The 21,082-nt window shown below is 64.8% G+C and overlaps 2 protein-coding genes across 5 annotated transcripts in view; one reads left to right on the forward strand and one right to left on the reverse strand.

The window, feature by feature from the left end:
• The first annotated feature begins 1,286 nt into the window (after window positions 1-1,286).
• Window positions 1,287-11,030, forward strand: YKT6 (YKT6 v-SNARE homolog). The gene is made up of 7 exons (XM_045828451.1): window positions 1,287-1,584; window positions 4,636-4,718; window positions 6,112-6,212; window positions 7,034-7,138; window positions 7,405-7,470; window positions 8,973-9,074; window positions 9,494-11,030. Exons 1-7 carry the CDS (start codon window positions 1,481-1,483, stop codon window positions 9,527-9,529), a joined length of 597 nt encoding a protein of 198 aa, XP_045684407.1. The 5' UTR covers window positions 1,287-1,480; the 3' UTR covers window positions 9,530-11,030.
• A 1,890-nt stretch (window positions 11,031-12,920) lies between these two features.
• CAMK2B (calcium/calmodulin dependent protein kinase II beta) overlaps window positions 12,921-21,082 on the reverse strand; it is a 49,732-nt gene continuing 41,570 nt past the window's right edge. For all 4 annotated transcript variants that reach the window (XM_045827374.1, XM_045827372.1, XM_045827373.1 and 1 more), the window contains 4 exons: window positions 15,232-15,307; window positions 15,027-15,121; window positions 14,639-14,873; window positions 12,921-14,518 (listed from right to left, as the gene is read on the reverse strand). In XM_045827374.1, the coding sequence (XP_045683330.1) occupies window positions 14,641-14,873; window positions 15,027-15,121; window positions 15,232-15,307 (404 nt within the window). In that variant the 3' untranslated portion in view covers window positions 12,921-14,518; window positions 14,639-14,640. The remainder of the gene's footprint in view (window positions 14,519-14,638; window positions 14,874-15,026; window positions 15,122-15,231; window positions 15,308-21,082) is intronic.

Consider the following 21,082-nt stretch of genomic DNA (forward strand, 5'->3'; position numbering starts at 1 on the left):
TCTGGGGAGCAGGTGGAGGGCCTCGCCAGGACACTCGCACTTGAGCCCCTTACCGGCCGAGCCCCCGCTGCAGACCGTGCCTCTCCCAGCCGACACCCGCCCGCCCGGGGCGGCCTTGCCCACCCACTGTGCTCCGCAGCCCTGTCATCTGAGTGGAGATCTGCCAGGGAGTTCATACAAACCAGAGCATCCAACCTGCCATGTTTAACCAGAAGTTTGTGCTTAACTCTGCTTCAGGGTCGCTCCCTTCCCTGGTCCGTGCAAATCACGTCGCTTCTCTCAAGGGTCAGTTTCTGTGCAGGGCAGTGCCGTGGTGGTCGGGATGCCATCCTCAGGCCAAGCCTAAGTGACCACGTGTCCAGAGGAGGTTTGGGTAGGGACAGTCCGTTGTGGATTAGTGACCAGCAAGGTCTGCTCGTGCAGAGTTCTGTTGGCTTCCGTCCACCCCGGTGCCGGGCAGGCGTTCCCTCCTCCTGGTACAGAGAGGGCACGCTCCATGGGGGCTTAACCTCTGCTTTCAGGAAGCGCGAGGGGGACTCAAGAGTGCCCTCTTGCACCTGCTGTTCCTGAACGGCCTTGACTCAAAACAATCAATACGTCAAAGCATGACAGGCGCCGGACTCTTTCGGAGGCGTGACTACGCCTCCACTGGAGGCCCCCTACCGTGTGGGCCCAAGGCTCACTCGGATCAGTGAAACAGCTCAGCGGCCTGACCTTGGCTGCCCGTCCCTGCGTGGCCGGGCTCCCCAGGGCTGGGCCTCCGGGAAGGGATGGTTCCCACCTTGTCCAGCAGGGGTGGCCTCAGGGGCCAGGCGCCCCTGTGATTGCCGGGGAACCCGTCCCGGGGAGCCCGGCCCCCCGCGGACGCGGACCTCAACGCTGACGCTAGCAGCCCTGCCCGGCTGCCCGCGCTGGGCCACCTGCCGACCCCGAGAACAGGTGCGGAAACGAACTAAGCATCGCTGACGCCCTCCGTCTGGCCCCGTCCGCAGACTCTGCCCCAGTCGCTTCACCCTCTTCTGTGCGCGCGTCTGTCCTGCGAGACGCTCCCTGACCGCAGGGTGCCGCACGGGGACCGCACGAGGCTCCGAGGGAACTGCCACCTCGTCCCTTCACGGACCGAGCCTCGTCTCCAAACGCCAGCAAGAAGGCGGCAGCCTTGGCCTTGGTGGACTCTGGGCGGTCCTAGAGGCGGCGGGCGGCCCCGGACGACTCCGCGGGGCGGGGCCTCGGCCCCGCGCACGCGCACTCGCACTCGCGCCCGCCCCTCGCCGCGTGTTTCCGGCCGTCGCTCCTCTCCCCCGGTGCGGACACGCTCCGCAAGCCTGGGGCGGTGGCCCCTGGCCGGAACCGGAAGTGGACCCCGAGCCCCGAGGAGGAAGCGGCGACTGGCCCGTCCGCGGCGGCCGGGGTCTCGAGGGGCGGCGGCCGCCTGCTCGTGCGAGCCGGTCCGCGGCCGGCCGGCGGCCCCGGCGGAGCCATGAAACTGTACTGCCTGAGCGTCCTCTACAAAGGCGAGCCCAAGGCGGCGCTGCTCAAGGCCGCCTCCGACGTGTCGTCCTTCAGCTTCTTCCAGCGGTCCAGGTGAGCGGGCGGGCGGGCTGGGGCCCGGGGATCGCGGGGGCCGGGGTGGGGCAGAGAGGCCGGGGTGCCGCGGGGGGCCTCGGGGAGGCTCGGGAGGTCGCCGGGGGCGGGGGCGGCCCGGGCGGTGACGCCCGGCCGTGGCCTCTTCTTCGGTCGGCTCTGCGGGCCGCGCCTCCCGGTAATCATCCCGAAGACTTCTGAACGCGTTGGTTTTCACATTCCTGCCTTGTAAAAATTACGAGGGGACTCGGAAAACGAGATCCCCCGGCTTCGTGTCGGGGTGTCTGAACTAGGAGGTGGAGGCGCCGAAGTCTGTATTTGAAACCGGCCTTTCCCAGGCAGCGACTCTGGTTTCCGCACTGGGCTGCCACGTCTTGAGAGTCCATGGATCCTAACAGCTCCCTGTGAGAGCTGCTGGCGGACCCCTCGTTTATGGGTGACGTCGCGGAGGCCCAACGAGAGCACACCACAGCCAGCTGGGGCTCAAACCCAAATCGTGCGCCTCTTACGTGGGGCGCCTGGCACAGAAGCATTCTACACGAAGACCTGGAAGGAAGCAAGCTAGGCATTTGTAGGGCTTCAAGCTTTTCCCCGGGTGTCCAACCTTTTGGCGTTGCCAGGCCACACTAGTAGAAGAAGAGTTGTCTTGGGCTGCATGTTAAATATGTTGTGACACGAAATCACAAAAAAATCTCATCTCATCTTACGTAGGTGCATGAGTTTGTGTCGGGACACGTACAGCCTGCAGGCCACAGGTTGAGCCCCCTTGTACCTTTCTGGGGCATGCGCTACAGGCAGGTGGGTTTGGAAGTAGGATGGCCACTGGCAGCCCATCCTTGGGAAGTGAGGGGACCCAGGCCCGGAGGGAGAGGGACCCTGCGGCGTCTGCTGTGGTCACTGTCTCCAAGCCAGCTGCGGTCTGCCACCTGGACTGTGGCCACGGCTTTGCGGGGCGGTGTTGTTCTTGAGAGTGGCTTGCTGGCAGGATCCAAAACAATTTCTTTTGTTGAAGTTTCCTGCTCCTGTTGGGTCAGTCTCCAAGTATCTTCCTGATACTTGGCTCTCCAGGCCTTGGCCCCCATGCTCTGTCCTGTTGCTGCTTTTCTGCACTTGTGCCGATGGGGCTCCCTCTGACCCTTCCCTGTGCTTCACTGCGTGTGAGTGCTAGGGATCCTGGGTGTTAGGTGCGGGGCGACACCACGCCAGCTCGGGACGCACATGCCTGTGTCAGATGACCGACTGACGCTGCCGCGGCCCAGGCTGCAGCCGGCTCTTTGTGCTTCTCATGGCCCTCCCTTCCACCCCGCCCACCTGAGGATGGCCAGACCCCACGCTGAACACCTCCCAGGGTCTCCCGTCTCTCCCTGCCCTCGGATGCCGGCTCTCTCAGCACGTGCAGTTCTTTGTCTGAGGACTCTGCTGCCCTTGCCTCTGTCTCTTCGTGGTTTTACTGCAAGGACTTCTTATTGGGAGACTTCCCTGAGGAATCACAGTCACGTGTTGCCTAGCGACAGGGAGACATGCTGAGAATGTGTCATTAGTCGACTGTCACTGTGTGAACACCACGAGCTCACTCTCGCCTGGATGGTGTGGCCTGCTGCCTGGCCGGGCTGTGCAGAAGGCCGTGGGCAGCTGCGGCAGGGTGCTGAGTGTTCGTGTGCGTGAACACATCGAGACACAGAAAAGCGCAGTGGGAACGCAGCGCAGGAGATAAGCGTGGCACGTCCGTGCAGGGCGCCGGCCCTGAGTGGGCGCAGCAGGGCTGCAGGTGGCTCCTGGCGATTGAGTCCAAGGTCGGTGGTGAGAGCACGTGAGGCCGGGGCTGCACGTGGCCGTGGACTTGGTGACACAGGACACGCGGGCTGCGCCAATCTGTGTTAAGTTTGTTTCTTCAGCAACATGTGGACCTCAGTGGACCTTCCCTCATTTATAAAGTTCCCAGTTTTTCCACCTGATGCCTGTAATCACACTTAGCTTAAAACACAGGCACATTGTACAGCTGCACAAAAATATCCTATTTGTGTCCTCACTCAAGAAGCTATTTTCTGTAAGTTTTTAATGGTTTTAACTTTTTTGTTGTTGTTAAAAACCGAGACACAGACACACACGTCTTGGGTCTGCACAGCGTCAGGAGCTCCCGCGTCCCTGTCCGCGTGCGTCGTCTCCGGGGCAGCGGTGTGCACGGAGCGGCCACCTACCGTGACAGCCTGCTTCTCCTGAGGACCTTCCCGGGCTCTCCTCGAGGGGGCCTCCCTCTCCAGAAAGACGCCGGTGGCAATTTGCTTGGTTTCAGCGCTTGTGGCACCACGGGCTCGCTTGTGAGCAGACAGTGCGCCGCGACCCTTTCTCTGGAAGAGGTTCAGTGGGAACCGTCGGGCTGCGTGTTTTCGTACTTTTTTACGGAGCCTGTTGAGTTCTGCAAACACTCACCGTGCACCCTCCTGGGTGTTCCCATGGGACCGCTGCTGTGCGTGCGGCCAGTCGTCGGCCCGGGCCGCCCCCTTCCCGCCCCCTGAGCCTTTGTCCCAGCCGTGTTTCGTCTCCGAGCCGTCGCCCGCACTTCTTCCGCAGCGCCCAGCACTGGTACCGCGGGCGACGCAGCCTCCACTGGGGTGCACGCCGTGGCCATACCTGGCTGCGCATCTGCCAGACAGTTCCCCTCTGTGTCTTCCCAGTGCAGTGTTCGTTTGTCCTGCTTCTTGGAAGTAAGTGGGGCCTTGAAAACGGGAGCTGGCTTCTGCTTCGCCGCTGTGTCCTGAACCATGCTCTGACCAAGTCGTTACACTGACGACAGCCCGTAGAAACGCCCCAGAAGTCTGGAAGTGGGAGGTTGGGGTGAGCTGGGTAGCAAACAGATGTGGTTTGAATGGTTGTCATAATTTGTAACTTGTCTGGATCTGTTCGCTTACAGAGCGTCTATTATTTGTCTGCGTTTGGGAGGGAAAGGAATCAAACCCAGGAGCAATGTCACCTTATGGATAAGCTCAGGTCACTTTCCGTTGCGTTGGGGACGAGGCGACAGGAGTAGGTGATACATGTTGTGTTTCTTAGTGTTCAGGAGTTCATGACCTTCACAAGCCAGCTGATTGTGGAGCGCTCGGCGAAAGGCAGCAGAGCTTCTGTCAAAGAACAAGGTAAGAGGGCCCGCCCCTGCCCCCCTGCAGTGAGCGCCAGCCTGGCCACCAAGCCCCCGGCATGGCAGCCTGCTGCCTCTCGAGGGAGTGGCTGGCCTGGTCTTCCTCCCGTCCTGCTGCTCCTCTTCCTCTCTGCACACAGCTCTGTGCTCACCGCTGGTGTCCAGCTGCCTGGGCAAAGCTGCCCCCACAGCTCGGTCTGAGCCTCGGGTCAGGCAGCGCCCACCGCCCCGGAGTGGATGCGTCTCAGAAAGAGACCCCCTCCTTGTCCAGGAGCCGCCACATTTTGTGCTCCGTGGGTTTTGACCTGGAATCTGAAGACATTACTTTTGCTTCTTCAAGATCCAGGCTCCCTGGGGGGCTGTCGGGCATTTGTTTTCAGAGGCGGCGGCGTGCCGGCAGGTGAGGAAGGGGTGAGCGGCTTTCAGGTAGAGATGGCGTGCTGCACAGTGTTCGGACCACGGCCCCGGGGGCGGAGGGGCTGTCTGGACGGTGTCGGCACCCGTGATGCTGCGGGCGGTGTCTTGGCTGCATCCCATGTGGGACCTGTGGGCCGTGGACTTGGGAGGATTCTCCGCCCTCAGGCTGTGTCTGCCTTCCCAACGTGGCACCTCCGGCCACGTCCTCAGGCCCCAGCCTGGCCTCTGCGCGGCATGTGCGCCTCGTCCCCACGTCTGGGTCTGTCCCCCTGGGGGGGGGCGCCTGTCCCCCTCGACCCTGCGGGCGTCCGTCTGCCCCCTTCTGACTTCAGGGGCTGTCGGCCTTCCTGCGCTCTTCAGTTTGTTTCCCTGGTCCCGCTTCTGAGTCCTGAGGCTGAGAGCCGTGGGAACAAGAAGTTCTCACTTGCAGCCACAGTCCTTTCCTGCCGACAGCAGTCAGCCCCGGGGGCTGTGGGTGTGGCTGCTTTGACAAGAGGCCGTGACCCCGCAGACCCGGCCCGCAGTGGCCAGGCTCTTCCTGCACGGACCTCGCTCCTTGCCCCTCCTGCCCTCCCCGGACGGGGCCCGGAGGGCTCACCTCCTGACGACAGGGCTTTCAGAGAGGGGGCTGCTCCGGTCACCAGGGTCTCCTCAGTTGGGGACCCAGGGCCTGAGAGGGCCGTCTCTCCCCGAGGCGCCGCCAGGCCTGGCCTGGCCACAGCTCAGGGCTGTGCCTGGACGTGGGGCCCCGGACCCCGGCTCCGCACCCCGAGCTTGGGGCCTTTCCCCCCCTAAAGCGGGTGCTGGGCCGAGCTGACGGCCGGGCTCCCGCGCACACGGCCCCGAGCGTGTCCGGCCGGGCTGTGCTGTAGAGTGCCCGCCCACCGGCCTTGCTCAGGGAGCCTGGTCTGCAGCAGCCCAGCGTGGGGACGCTTGGGCTGGCGGGTGACAGGCCCCTCTTCATGTCCCCTCAGACTACCTGTGCCACGTGTACGTGCGCCACGATGGCCTGGCAGGCGTGGTCATCGCCGACGGCGAGTACCCCTCCCGGGTGGCCTTCACCTTGCTGGAGAAGGTGAGTCTGCAGCCCAGCCGTCTTGGGGCCGGGGGGAGGCCGTGTGTCCCGAGTCGGCCCATGCTCAGCTTTCCCTCGCCCTTCCCAGCCGCCCTCCATGGCCCTGACCGCTGCCTTCCCTCCAGGCCCGTGTCCCAGGGCCACTGGGACCCTCCTGGCCTGCCCCTCAGTGGCGGCGCCTCTTCTCTGGGACACAGGTCCTGGGTCTGTGGTGGCCGAGTTCTCAGCCCGTGTGGCTTCCATTTCCTCCTGAGCCACGCCTGACTCCAGCTCTGCCCTGCCCCCTCCACGGAGCCCTCCCTGTGCCCCCCTGTGCTCGCCGGGCCCCTCCTGACCCGTCCTGCAGTGCCGGGGGCTCCCTTCCCTGCTGTGGGCTCCGCACCTGGCGTTCGGTCTTCACGAGGTTCTCAGTGCGAAGTCCTTGAAGACACTGTGGTGTCGTGTCCCTGGAAGGACTGATAAACTTAGGAGCACGTGAAACTTGGTGATGTCTTGAATTTTTCCTTCTGGGAGAATTGGCTGGAGAATTAGGACCAACACCCTCATTTCTGGAAGTCCAAACCTCAGCAAAACTGGAACCTGCAGTTTAGGAGTTCAGTGCCTCTGTCCTCACCGGCCGGGTTTATCTCGGGCCGGGTGCACTGGGCTCCCAATGCCTGGCGTGTGCCGGGGGGAGGGACCCGAGTCTGGACTTCCCTGTGGGCTGGCAGTCCGCCCGGCCCTCCCCCCAGCCCTGGGGGCCTGAGGGCCTCTCGGGCCAAGTCTTGCCGCCGTGGGCATGGTGCGTGCAGGCGGTATCACTGGGCTCCTTTGTCTTGCAGGTGCTGGATGATTTCTCCAGGCAGGTCGACAGGACCGACTGGCCAGTTGGCTCCCCAGCTACCATCCACTACACAGCGCTGGACGGCTACCTGAGCACATACCAGGTGGGGCGGCCCAGAGCCGTGGGGGACTTGCTGGCCTGTGGCTGTGGCCCTGGGTGACTTCCCGGCGGCCTGGAGTGGAGTCTCGGTGCCCAGGAGAACTGCAGGGGCTTCTTGAGGACCTGAGCCCCGGCTCCCGGGCCGGCTATCGCTGCTCTGCCCCGGGTGTCCACGTAGCCTGTCTCAGCGCCTCCCACTCGCTCAGTGGAGCGTTGTCTCCAGGCGGCCTCCCAGTCCTGATGGTTTTGTTCTCGGCTCCTCTTTCCTAGAATCCCCGGGAGGCCGACCCCATGAGTAAAGTGCAGGCTGAGCTAGATGAGACCAAGATCATCCTGGTAAGGAGGAAGGGAGTCCGGGGGTGAGAGCTGGCGTGCCGTCGCGCCACAGCGCCGTTCTGCGAGGGGAGGGCCCGCCCCCTCTGGGCTTCAGGGGCCTCCGAGCCAGAGCCCCGAGTCTGTCCCTCCTCACCCCGTGAGTGGCACCGGCTGCACGAGGGACAGAGCCGGGAGCCCGCCCGGCCGTGTTCTGTCCCCATCCCCCTCCCCTGGGCGATCCCCCGCAGGGACAGTCGGCTCCGGGGTCTGCCCCACCGTCCCTCGTGCCCCCTCGCCTGTCTCAGAGCGGGCCGGCGCCTCCCCATGGGCGGTGGGGGCTGTGTGCACAAGACTGTCGGAAACGCCACGTTTTCACCTGAGACCTGGCTTACAACTGCCGCTTCCCTCGGCCCGCCGGGCTGCAGGCAGCACTGAGCTGTCGCTCTTCTGCGTGAAGTCCTCCAGCACCTCTGGAGTCTGCTGCAGGGTGACGGGCAGGCTCCCTGACACGCCTCGTGGGCCCCGTCTGCTCCCAGGCAGGTCCCTATGCTCAGGCCTCCCAGGTCCATGGAGGCTACTCAGGGCCCTTTCCAAATGCCACCACCTTGGCCCCGCCACTTCGGGTCCCCCTGCCAAGTGTGGGAGCTTGTCCTGATCTCCGTGTCCCTGCTAACGGCGCCCCCACCGACACCAGTGCCTGGCAGCCAGGGGCCCCGAGCGGCTGGAGAGAAGGCCCGGGAAGACGGAACCCTGGCGCGAAGCCCTCCTGTCTCCTGGGTCGGACTCCTGGGCGTCCCCTAGACGGCATGTTTGGGGACGAGACTTGGCTGTGGAAGTTCAGTCCTTTGTAGCTGAGCCCTAGCTGCCCCTCCAGCTCAGAGCCCCACAGCCGGCAGGCACCATGCGCTCCTGCACTCTGCGTGGGCACAGCCAGCAGGTTGTGGTCACCCAGCCCTGCTCTGGCTGCAGTGGCCACCCTGCTTTTCGTCCCATCCGTATCTGAATCCGGTCGCTTGGGTGGAAATCCGAGTGATCGGGCCAGTGTGGAGACCAGGACGTTTGCCCTTGCTCACGCGTGTCTTTTCACAAGTGCAAGCTCAGATTCAGAGGGCCCGGCATCTGCCCTTGGAGTGCCCGCCGGGGGGGCTCAGGCTCCTCCCCCCTTGGGGGTGGGTCTGTGTGGTCGTGGTGCCTGAGAGCCGAGATGCCGGTGCAGACCGGTCAGGACCGCAGGACACGGCCCTTCGAGGGGAGCCCGGTCCAGTGGGAGTTCATGGAAACACGCCCGGGTGGCCTCCCCCAGCCTGGTCGTCCGAGCCTGTGCTGTGCAGAATAGGGAAATGCCCTCCACTCCAGGCAGAACCCTCTGGGTTCCGTGGGCAGGTCACTAGGTCCATGCGTGCCCAAGGCGGACGTGTGCCAGGGTGCTTGTGTGTGGGTGAGGGGCCCGGGGGTGCTTCTCCCGACTCGGGCTTGCAGCCGCGAGCTGTGCACAGAGCAGACGTTCCGCTTCCTTCGTGCAGCACAACACCATGGAGTCCTTGCTGGAGCGCGGGGAGAAGATAGACGACCTGGTGTCCAAGTCCGAAGTGCTGGGGATCCACTCGAAAGCCTTCTACAAAACGGTGGGTGCACCGGCTCCCCAGGCCCCGGGCCCTTGACAGCGAGTAGAGGCCTGCCCTGCAGGAGGAGGGTCGTGGGGGAGGTGGCCCCTGGGGTTGCGGCGTCTGAACAGGAAGCAAGAGGTCCCTGGGGTCAGGGCCAGGCAGCCTTGTTTGGGGAGAGTGTGGGCAGCTGGATCCTTCCCATAGTTTGTGCCCAGCAGCCCCTTCCTGGTGGCAGGAACGGGTGTGGAGGAAGTGGTCTTGGCTGTGAGCTGCTCCCAGACAGCTTGCCTGGGGGGGTGGGGGGCGTTGAGGACAGGTAGCTTCCAGTCCTCTGTCCCAGCCAGCACCCTGGTCCCCAGGCTCCTGCACTGTGTGCCCAGGTCACTGCCGCCGCCTCAGGCCCCACCCCCCTTCAGCTGCTCTTTGTTCCTCTCTAGGCCCGCAAGCAAAACTCGTGCTGTGCAGTCATGTGACTGCAGCCCGCAGAGGCCCCCTCGATGCAGAGTCCCTGCCATTCACACCAGAACCGCAGCCCCCCGAGAAGCCTGGTGGCCACGGGAAGACCAAAGTGCAAACACCCACCGTCAGCTTTGAGCTCCTGGGAGGAGCCGAGGGCTGATGGGAGGGACCTGGGGCGGGGCATGTTCAAATTCGTGTGTCTAGTAATTTTTGAAAGACGACTTTAGGCCCCCAGAGGTGTACTTTTGGGCCAAATGAAACCATAAACACTCTGGACTCCTGCTGAGGCCAAAGGGGTCGTTTCTAACCCCGACGGCCCCGGGTCAGGGCCGGCTCTGCTGGTCCCCAGCAGCCTTTGGGTTTTACTCGTTAACTGTGCCAGCACTTCAGTAAGGGGCTCCCGGTCCACAGGGCCGGGGGGTGGTGGGCAGGTGCACGCTCGGCTCTCCTGGGGAAGCCGCACAGGGCCGCTGGGGGTGGGGGTGGGCCAGCGAGTTGGGGCTGAGGCCAAGGGGAGTCGGTCACTGGGCCTCACCAGTTCTGCAACGGTTTTCGTTTCTGTGGACGCCTCCATGGAGCTCCACAGAGGTGACCTGGAGGTCTTTGCGGGGCGGGCAGGACACCTCACCTGACCTGCAGTTTGACCTCGAACATCAGATCACGGGTGTGTGCCTCTGATGACAAGCCTGCCTTGGCAACCACCGGGGGCTTGCATGTCTTAGCAAGTGGCTTTTCCTATGGCCACTGCCAATGGGCATCAAGAGTAGGTGCCAGCCAACCCAAGGGCTCCCAAAACCCCACCTGTGGTCAGGGGCCCGTCCCCCCACCCCGGCCTGACCCCCGCAGCAGGAAGATGGGCTGCACAGCGGCCCAGGTGATGGCCGCCCTTGGCCTGCCGGGTCCCACGCTGCCTCTTCCTGCCCCGCTGGGCTGCCTGAGGACAAGGTACGCCCTTGGACTGGGCCCCAGGAAGCCCCTGCTGGGGTGGTTGCCTCTCTGGCCTCTTCCATAGGGGCCTTTCCCTGACATGCTGGTTCTTGCCTGACCCAAAGGTCCATTCATCCAGCAGGAAGTGCCGTAGCTCTGAAATCTTGCTTGGGCCAGAAAACAGGATATGGCTCCTGACCGCCCTGCCCCTGACAGGTTTACCTGCTGGCTGCTCTTGTCCTGTGGGTGCTGCTGGCCTGCCCGCCTCCATGTAGCCAGTTTGTCCGCGTGACTCCCCTCCTGGGCGGCGCAGGCCCGTCCTGCTCACCGGTGCCTGAGGGGGCTGTGGCCCCACATGGGTAGTTCAGGTCCTGGGTGATGGGGAGGACGTGGGGCGCAGGGGGAGCTGGGGGAGGAGGGAGCAGGTGGGGGCCTGGCTCGGGCGCTGTGCCGTCTTGTCCCCTGTTCATGTCATTCTAATGTTCAGTCATCTGGCTAAGAGTGTATTTTAGTAATCGCTGCCTAACTCTTCTCTGTCTTGTTCGACAAGTTCCTGTCTGGATAAAGTTGTCTTTTGAAATTCCAAAATGGTCCTATGCTTTGTGTAAGTTTCAGGGAGCCCCCTCCTCTGCGCTGTGCACACTGCTGGGGTGATGTGGGGGCCTGGGCCGTAACCTTCCTCCCCTCTCCCAGCCCTCCACCCAGGCCCAGCAGGACCCAGGTGAGGGGGAGCTGGGCCCTGCAGGTGTGCGGGGCACCCTTGCGGGCTGGGGCATCTGGCCCCAGTTTAGGGAGCGAGCGCAGCTGCAGGTCGGTAGAGCTCTGTGAAGACTTGGCAACCCGGTTCGTCGCTGGCTGGGGGCCCTGCTCTCGGCTCGCCACCAGTCGGAATCAGAAGCAGCCCTGGGCTCTGGCAGGGCCAAGCACACCTGCTTTTCCTGCTGAGGCCTGGGAGCTCTTCCCAAACAGGTGCTACTTACCAGTGACAGGTGGAGGCCCTCACTGACCTCCCTCTGCCAGAGCTGCCGGCCTTACCCCCAGGCCTGACCTGCACAAGCCAGGGGGAGACGCCCCACTCAGGGCTCGGGACCCCAGGGAGCCTGACCGGGACGGTGCCTCTGATTACAGCTGATAGGCCGCCGGTTGGAGAGAGACTCCGCCGGGAGGCTGCACTTCCAGGCTGTCCTACATTCTCCCGGGCCAGCTCAGGTCTCCCTAGGCCCTGCTGCCAGGTGCAGCCTCCCTCCTGCCCACATACTTGAGCACACCTGCCAGGTGCAGCCCACTGGCATGCTCACGTCAAGGGCCTCCTGGCCTCCAGCTGCACCAGGGGCTGCAGCTGGAGGTGGTGGCCCGCAGAAGTCCCCGGGGTGCCTGCATCATCAGCCTGTTGGCCCCACAGGCAGGCGTGTCTGATGTCTAGGATGGATCTGAAGCCTGAGTTTCTTCTGTCCCAGGAAAGCACATGACATGGAGTACAGACAGGCAGCCGCTGGGCCTGGGGCCCGGGGCAGGGGAAGCCACCTGTCTCCACAGAAGGTCGTGTCTGGGAGGGAGGTGGACCAAGAGGCCTGCAGCAGCCGAGTGTGCAGCCATAGGATCAGATGGCCTCCAGCCAGGTGGTCAGGTGTCCAGTCAGGCCACACAGCTATGTGATCAGCGCTAATTGGCACAGGCCGAAGGTGGATATTCCTAGGGGAGGTCCCTACGGGCTTGGTGTCCCTGCGCTGTAGGGACACAGCTGGGGGATACATCCATCGTGAGGAACAGGCCAGGGGCACAGAGGGTGGAGCAGAGCCAAGGACAGGAAAGGCTGGGGCAGCTGCAGTGGGAGGCCTGGTGGGGAGCGCCTAGCCCTGCTGCCCCAGACCTCACGCCACCCACCCTCAGCCCAGCCACCCCGGGCTCAGTGCCTAGCATCCCTCTCCGCATGTTTCTGCTGGGGGTCCTGTCCTCTGGACCTCCGTGAGGAGCCTGTCATGGTCCCCCTTGTCATCGCCTACCGTCCGGTCTTTGCATCCCAGCAGCCACTGTTGTGCTGTGTGTGACATTGGTGTCTGACACTGGCCCGGCCTGTGTGGTGTCGGCACACCCCAGCACATGGGCTCATGCAAGCAGGCCAGGGTGGTGCCGGTGGCGAGCAGGACAGGGAGGCGGCACTGTGGGTAAAGGCGCCTCAGCAGGGCAGTGGAGCCCTGGCCTGGGGACCCTCCCACAGGGAGGTGCCCTCCAGCCCCCCTTCGGAAACTACTGGGGTGACTAGAGAGGTGGGGGCGTGGGGGAGCAGCTGCTGGAGCTGTGACCTGCGGCTGCACAGAGGGACCCCTGGGCGGGCTCTCCACCCGACAGGCTCAGGGCAGCCCAGACGCGGCCTCTGTGGCCAGGGCCAGCTGAGGGCCCCCACCAGGAGGAGCCAGGGTGCAGGGGGCAGGGTCCCAGCATAAAGCACCCAGCTGTGCAGGAAGCAGTTTGTCCTGTTTTTCTTTTATTCGCAGTTTCCCGAGACAGAACAAAATAATTTTTTGTACACTTACAAGGCTCAGAAAGAAAAGACAAGGAAACTCAGCAAAAAGAGAGGAGGAAAGCCAGCCAGCGCCGCGGCAGCTGACCCTCTGCAGGGCAGGCCGGCGAGGCCACACCGCGGACATCTAGCTAGGAGAGCGGGTGTGGCTTGCTCGTGGGGGTCATGCAAAAGAACTATCCCCCAGAAAAAATCCCCAAATTAACCCAGACAGGCAGCTCCGTGGAGATAACAGGAGTGGGAGAGGAGGGAGGAGGCCCCAGGAGGTGCGGGTGGCTGGGCCACACGCTGTCTGCCATGAGCCCTGCCATGTGCTGCCCACACCCAGGGAGCCTGGCAGATGCTCACCCCGTGTCCGTGGGTGGGGACAGCTGTCCTGAGCACAGCTGTGGACGGGCAGGTGAGTGTCCACTAAGAGTGTCTGACGATGGACAGCCTACTTGGAGAGCAGGTGCTGTGTCCTGTCCCCACCCCATGACCCCCCCCCACCCCAGCTTGACTTGTGAGGGAAGAGAAGAGAATCTTTGTTGAAAACAACATCAATTAAAGGGGAAGGAGTTGGGCCCCACACCTCTGTGAACAGGCCCAGGCAGACCCGCACCCGCACCCTTGGCTGCTCTCCGCTGCCATCTGACCGCACAGGCCGTCCCTGAGCCTTAGTGCTGGGAGCCCTGCGCCTTCTCCCCGCTCAGAGTCCCGGGCACACACTGCAGCCTCCTGAAGCCTGGCGAGGGGGTCGGCCCGGCCCTGCCCTGGCCTCCCGCAGCACTGCCAGAGGCCGGGAGCCCTGCAGTAGCCAGGAGCCCTGGAGCTCCTGCCCCTCGAGCCCCTGCCCCTGTATCTGCGGAAGGCCCCGTGGGCTTCTGCCGAGGGTGTTTCCCCCGCCGGGTGTAGCCGGCCTGGGTCTGACGCTAGGCGTACCCACCTGCACCTCCTGCCCCTAGGAGGGCCAGAGCCAGAGCCCTGGGCCCCAGGGGCTCCTCTCATGACTGGTCCTTCTGGGGGGCTGGCCCAGCCTCTGCATGGCCGGTCCACGCTGGGGCACTGGCACGGGAGGGGCCCACACCCGCCTTCTTGGTTGGGGGAGAGGAAGGGAAAAGAAGCAGAGGGAACAGCTGCGCTCAGGCCCGCGGCCCCCGCAGCGCCCCCAGACGACACCAGACACTACCCACTGCGCGCAGGGCAGAGGGCTGGGCCCCTTCGAAACAAACACGGCAGGGCAACGGGCGCCGTCCCGTGGACAAGTTCACCGCCGGCGGTCCGGAGGCCAGGAGCGGACAGACAGGTGGAGCTCGGGTAGGGAATGGCCAGTACGTTCGAAGCCCCACGAATGCCAATCATTTTTACAGCTTTTTCCTTTCTTTAGTTTTTTTTCCCATTTCATCCGACATTTCGTGTGTGTGGTTGTTGCTGTCATCTTGTTTTTAAAAAGAAATCACATCTGGTCTTGGTTTTCTGCAGACACAGGCACCAGGGGAGGAAGAGGCAGACACAAACATGCGACAGGCAGGCCGTGCGCCGAGGCGGCTGGGCGCCAAACACCATCCGTCGGGCTCTGCAACGGCGAGGGCGGGGTCAGCGCCGGCGCACGCGCAGAGGTGGCTGCGGGCACGCAGGCCCCGCCCCGCCGCCGAGCCCCCGCCCGTCCGAGGCCCCGCCTCCACGCCGGGCTCACCTTCACTGCAGCGGGGCCACGGGCGCGCCTGAGCAGTGGAAGTGCACGTTCTGCCACTTGCCCTCGCGGCGGTGCCACACGCGGGTCTCCTCGGACTGGCTGGTGCGGGGCCGGCCCTGGCCGTCGATGTACTGCGTGAGGCGGATGTAGGCGATGCAGGCAGCGTCCTCCCCGATGACGTGCACGTGCGGGTTCAGGATGGTCGTGTGGATCGGCTTGCTGTTTTTGGCGAGCACTGCGGACGAGCGGGCGGGGGCTCAGCCCTCCAGCGGCCGCTAGCCCCTGGGCCACCCCGCGCCTGCCAGGGGCTCTGGGCACGGAGTGGGTGGGCTTTCCTGGGCTCCCGGCCTCCCCTCCACGCCCTCCCCGCCCCAGCTCCCGCACTCACAGTTCTCGAAGTAGAACCTGTGGAAGTCCATCCCTTCGACCAAGTTGCCCAAAGCTTCAGGCTCAAACGAGGTCAGGCCTGGGTCGCAGATTTTCCTGGGGGGCAGACCCAGGTGAGGAGGGGCCCCTCTGCACCCGCCCAGGGCGTCCAGCCCGCCTTCACAGCCCACCCAGGTGACCCAGGACCCACACAGGCCCCGACTCACGCGTAGGCTTCAAAGTCCCCGTTGTTGACTGCCTCGATGAGCTGCTCAGTGATCTTGATGATCTCCTGCTTCCGCGCTGCGGAGACACAGGCTTGGTGACCCTCGACCCCCACGCGGGGGCAGCGGCCCCCACGCAGCCCCCGCCCCTCCCACCTCTCCTCTCAGAGGGGACCCTGAGGTCTGATGCCCCCGCTGTCCAGCTCAGCCCATGCCCTCCAAGGCCGCCATGGGCTTCTACATTTCCAAGCCCAACAGGCTTCTCCCTTGTCTGTCATAAACCAAACGCCTCTGAAGAACAGGAAATTCCACCCACAGTGCAAAATGTCTAGAAAGTGCAGAAAGGGGGAATGGCACCTGCCACACCCCAGCGCCTGACCTCAGTGCCCCCGGCAGGACCCCTGGGCCCTCTGCAACTGTGCCCCAGGACCTGTCTTCCTGGTCCAGCCCACTTGGGCTTCACTCTCAAGGTCCTCCCACAACTCCTCCTGGGGGACTGAGAAGGGACGGCTCACACAGCAGGGAGGGGGCTGGGGGCTCTGGCGAGACCTCTGTCTAAAGGCCAGGAGCAGGGATGCAGGGACCAGGCAGAGGGGAGAGCAGATATGGGGGCCTCAGCCTCTCTCCCTGGGTGCCAGCGGACCAGGTGTTGGCCTCCACCTCTGCCAGTGTCCACCTGCCTGCAGTCCTGGGCCCAGGTGCTGGCCAGCACACCACCTGTCCATCCTGTTCAGTCCACCTGGGCCTCCGGGCTCCTGCTGACTTGGCCTCTGGTCCTGGACAGGTCTGGCCCCCAGGGTGGTCACCTAGGACCCCTTTGTCTCTAAGTACAATTTATTCTCATGCAAAAAATTTAAGCATGTGGAAGGAGAGAGATTAATTCAGCCCACACCCTGCAAACTCAAATCTGAACATTGTCTTATTTGCTCAGATGTTTCAAAGACATAAAATCTTACATCGTTGCAGGTGCCAGAGTGAGTGCTGCACCACGTCCCTGCACAGACATGCTCGTGTCCCCTCACATGCACCTGGGGCCCGCAGGTCAAGGCTGCCCCCACTGTGCGTCTGCGCACTTGGGACCACGGTTCCCTGCATGACCACGACGTGGGGTGGGCACTTGCAGGTCTCCACTCCAGCTGCTGGGAGTGGCACATGCCTGTGTGGATCCGTGGGCTCGGTGCCCCAAGCACTTAGCGTTCAGAAGCCTGTGCCCACGGCCCCTGCTGCCTGCCCGTCCACCCTCCCACCACCACTGGGGCTGGCCGGGCACTTCCTCCCCCGGGATCCCACCTGGAGAGGGGCCGAGTCCACAGCAGAAGATGCTTCGTGCTGTGTGTGAGTGCAGGCATGCTGTGACCTCCAAGGGGTTGGGTGCATACGTGTGTGTGTCCCATGGGAGTGTGTGCATGTGCCTGTGTGTGCGCTTGTCTGCACTGGCCTGTAAACACTGCACTTCAGCTACTGTCCCGTTTTGCTTTACCGCCCAGCTTGTGTCCAGACGCCGGCAGGGTTGGGCTCCGGGTCATCACTGCAGAAGCCCACCTGCCTGGTTGGCCCTGGAGGCTGGCCTCCAGGAGGGCGGCTGCGGGCTCCAGTACCCCCAGGCCCTGTCCACCTCCAGAGCTCTGTCCCAATCACTCCTGGGTGCTAAGCAGGGCTGCATGACCCTTCGGGGCCACAGTGCGTCCCCAGCATCCAGCCCACCTCTTTGACCTCTGCTTGAGCTATTTCCAATTCTGAGAGCCCCCTGTCCTCTGGTACCCCGGCCACCTCCCCACCACAGTCACCAGCGCCTGCTGTGTCTCATCCAGGATGCCCCTTGCCTGGGACCAAGTCCAGCCACTGCTCAGGAGCCCCCCACCTCCCACCCGACCCTGCTCATCCCGACTTCTCAGAGGGAAGGAGCTGCCCCCACCCCACAGAGCTGATGGCCGGGCAGCGGGGGCTGGGTGGCATTTCCCTGTCTTGTTCCCAGTGTACGGTGATTGCACTGTCCCCTATAGTATAAGTGAACCGATCTTCCGCTCACGGATGAAATACTGAGGTTTACATAGGTCGTCATTAAAAACGGGAGTCAGTGTAAAGGGAAGGTCCTGAGCAAACAGAAGGACATTTCCGAGCTCACAGCACAAACCTAGAAGTCTTGAGTCTGGGGGACAGCGGCAGCTGCACTCCATACACGTCCCGGCCCTGGGTGGGGGCCCTGCACACGGTCCTGCCTCTCCGGGGTGAGCTGGGGCCCCACACAGGGAGGCCCCCACCATTGGCAAAGGGTCCTGGGGGACCCCGGAGACCCCTTGCTGGCACCAACCCTGTCCCTTGGCATTCGTCAGGGGCCGGAGGCTCTCCGGCCATCCTCTGACAGCTGCGCAGGATCAGGCAGGATCGTGTGTAATCCCCGATTACGGAGGCCCGGCCTGTGCCGGCGAGCACCAGCTACGTGCTGGGGCAGCTGGCAGGCGCACACCAGCAAAGGAGGGGCCCAAGCCCACCCGGACGATGCCCTAGGCCTGGGCCTCGGTGCTGGACAGGCGGGCCCTGGTCCCCAGGTTGGAGAGGGGCACCTGGCTCAGGCCCACAGAAAGCAGGTCCCAGTCCCAGAGAGCCCCTTCGCCAGGCTGACCTGCCTCTTCTGTCAGCTGGGGACACCTACTCTCAGGTTGCTGGGAAGCCAGGGGCTTGAGTGAGACGAATCCACTCCCTGAGGGAGCTAGGCTGGGGCGGCCCCACCCTCAGCACCCCAAGGCCCCACCCCCACAGGCCAGGCCACATCAGCTGGCTCCGGACCCCAGCCTCCCCATCTAAGCCTGCTCATAGCCCCTTCTGTGGCCCCCACCTCCCTTAGTTGAGCTCAGTGCAGACCCCTAAACAGACCTGGGCTGAGCCCCCCATCCAGGCTGCCACGCAGACCCAAGGGGGATGTTGCAGCCCTGGGCCAATTCATGCAGAGGGCCCCCCTGGGGCACCCCTCCAGGTCTCCAGGGCTCAGGCGAGGGTCTGAGGGTCTGGGGGATGGGACCTGGAGCCGCTGAGCTCAGATAAGATGCTGCACAAATGGAGTTCTGACCACCCCACAGAGCCCCCCCCCGTGTGTCCACCACAGCGTCACCCCATTTCCACGAACCGGTCCGGCTCCGGTGTCACCCCCATAGCCCACATCCAATCCCCTCAGCCAGCCTGGGGCTCCAGCGGCCCCCCTACTGGGCCTGGGCGTGGCCCCTCAGCCTGAGCACAGGGTGCTGGTGGCAGGTCCTCAGCCCCCCAGGGCCGCTCCTGGTGAACCCCCAGCCTTAAGCCTGCAGGCCACAGACCCCCAGCCCACCCCTGCGGCTCTGACGGCTTCACTCGGCTCCCCTCTGCCCTGCTGCCGCCCCCAGACCTGCAGGGGGTGGGCAGGGGTCGGCACTCACCCAGCCACTCCCCCGCCATTCCGGGCCCCGGGCCCCGGGCCCAGTAGCCTCTCCTCTGAGAGCCGGGAGTCTCCCCGGAGGTGGGGGTGGCTGTGGCCCCGGGGTGTCATCCATCCCTGTAAGTGATACTGGCGGGCGGTCCGGTCGGCAGACAGACTGCTGCCTGGCTCCTCCCTGCCCGGGGCGGGGGCAGCGCCAGCCCCGCGGGGCCTCCCCTTCCAGCCCTCCCGGTCTGGGCTGCGGAGCAGCCCCGCCCTGAGAGGCCCTTCTGCCCTGGACTCTGGCCAGCCACACCCCAGATGCCACCGCAGCGGCACCCTTCTGGCCGGGTCCTCTGAGCCCCCGCACTTCCCTGTCCTGTGGAGAGCCCACAGACCTCAAGGGTCCAGCCCTGTTCATCCTGAGCCCGTGTCCAGGTTCTAGTCTGACAGGCAGGTGCTCACACCCACGTCTTCAGCCATGAACTGTTTTCCGAGGCCACGAGCACCTGGCGGAACCCCTGGGCCCCTCCCCTGTCCCCCGCTGCCCCTGCCAGAGCGGGGCAGAGCACTGCCGCCGGTCTGACACCCTGAGCACCACGGCTCACGGTGTTCCTTACACAGGGTGGTGGGGGGGTTCTGGGGGAGCCGGAGATGGGTGGGGTGGGGGACCCTGGGCCTCTGGGGTCCCCGAGCCCCCCTCGCCATGTTCGGGATGTCAGAGACCCTGGGGGCTAGGGTGGGACTGAACAGATGTGAGCACGAGGCAGGCGGGGGTGGGTGCAGGACGGGAAACCTGTGGGCTGAAAGCCAAGCAAGGGGGGCTGTGCAGAGGGGGTCACAAGGGGACTTGGGGGGGGACAAAGAGGGTCATGGGGGGTGGAGGAGAAACAGGGGTCAGGGGTCATGGGGATGTGGGGGGTGGGGTGTCAGGGGGATGGAAGGGACCATGGAGGAGACAGGGGACGCTGGGAGTCACAGATGGATGGAGACAGTCACGGGGGGAGGTGGGGAGGGGGCCAGGGGGGCCCGGGGGGGGGGGGAGGAAAGCTGCTTTGAGCAGAGGGTGCCAGGCAAGGAGGGGCACCCGGCCCAGGAGGACAGAGCACGTGGCTGAGGCTCTGCCAGCCCTGTGGGGACGGCCCGCTGGGTGGGTAGGCCAGGCCCTTACCGTCCCTTTAAGCCACAGGCCTGTGGCCGAACAGGGTCTGGGACCCCTGTGAAGTCTGTACGATCGCAGAGGCCGCAGCGGGCGGCCCGAAGGATCAGGGAGGACAGTCCGGTGGCCTCAGGGGCCGCCTGGGGCCTGGGCAGCATGTGTGTGGGGGAGCTGACGGGGAGCCGGGCTGGGCTGCTAACGAGGGTGCCCCTTCCCCGGGCACGTGGCGGTGCCAGCAGGCACAGGGAGCCACTCCACTTACATGGGGTGGGCAGGGGACCCTCAGCTTCCGGGGTCCCCGAGCCCCTCCGGCCAGAGCTCAGGATGTCAGAGACCCTGGGGGATGGACAGACGGGGTAGGCACACGAGGAGGGGAGGAGGAGGCTGCTCTCTCCCCCACCCTGGGCCTGTCTGGGGAGCAAGGAGCACCACCCCCACTGTAGTGTGAGCTAGGCCCCTGAGAGGGTCTGCCCAGGGGCTCAGCCCACCCTTGGGTCTCGAGGGTCCCCTCAGAGAGGAGCTACAGGCCCTTCAAGGAGACCCTGCGACACAGGGGGCCCGGCGACTGGCACAGGGCAGACAGAGGGCCAATGGGAGCCAGAGACAGACAGGGTGGGGGGGCCCTCGGCTTCCTGGGTCCCCGAGCCCCTCCCCACTGAGCTTGCAATGTCGGGGCCCTGGGGGCTGGGGGCATGGACAAGGCGTGAGCAGGAGGCAGGCAGCGGGAGCCCCGAAGGGAGGGGGCAGGAGAGAGACGAGGCGGTGGTCGAGCTGGAGAACCCCCCGACCCGTGACAGAGCCCGTGGCCATCCCGAGACCACAGGGTGGGGTCCATGGGCTCCGGGGGCAGCATCTCCCCACGAGGGCCCAGGGCCGTCCACTCACAGCAGACGTGCGAGGCCGGCCCAGGGGGTGCTGCGTGTGCCCACGGGCCTGCCCTGTGAACGGGCCCCCGTGCGCACGGGCTGGTCCCCTCCCCCACCCGCCTGCAGCCCAGGCCTGGTCTGCTAGAGGCCAGGGTGGGTTGGGGGGAAGCCCCCAAGCCGGCGGCTCCGGCCCGTCTTGGTCTGGGCGACCACACAAACGCCCAGTCTCCCTGGTCGAAGTCCTGTGTTCACCTCCACTCTGGGGTGTGCGGGTGCTCGGGACAGCTGCCATGCAGTGGGGCCTGGCCTCCGTCCCCGGACCACAGAGCGTCCGGCCACGGCATCCGGGGCAGACCTGAGGGCACTGGTGTGTGGTCAGATCAGAGCGTCGGGCATGGCAGCCGGGCCGGGGATGCGGCACCAGACCCCCACCCACCCACA

Source organism: Phyllostomus hastatus, unplaced genomic scaffold (genome assembly GCF_019186645.2).
Source record: "Phyllostomus hastatus isolate PE091 unplaced genomic scaffold, TTU_PhHast_1.1 phas_scaffold_78, whole genome shotgun sequence".
NCBI lineage: Eukaryota > Metazoa > Chordata > Mammalia > Chiroptera > Phyllostomidae > Phyllostomus > Phyllostomus hastatus.

Bases quoted from the DNA above. Each gene is read 5' to 3' on its own strand.
- YKT6 (XM_045828451.1), top strand. From the start codon at position 1,481: ATGAAACTGTACTGCCTGAGCGTCCTCTACAAAGGCGAGCCCAAGGCG. The intron at 1,585-4,635 runs GTGAGCGGGCGG...TGTGTTTCTTAG, and splicing joins AGCTTCTTCCAGCGGTCCAG to TGTTCAGGAGTTCATGACCT. The intron at 9,075-9,493 runs GTGGGTGCACCG...GTTCCTCTCTAG, and splicing joins CGAAAGCCTTCTACAAAACG to GCCCGCAAGCAAAACTCGTG.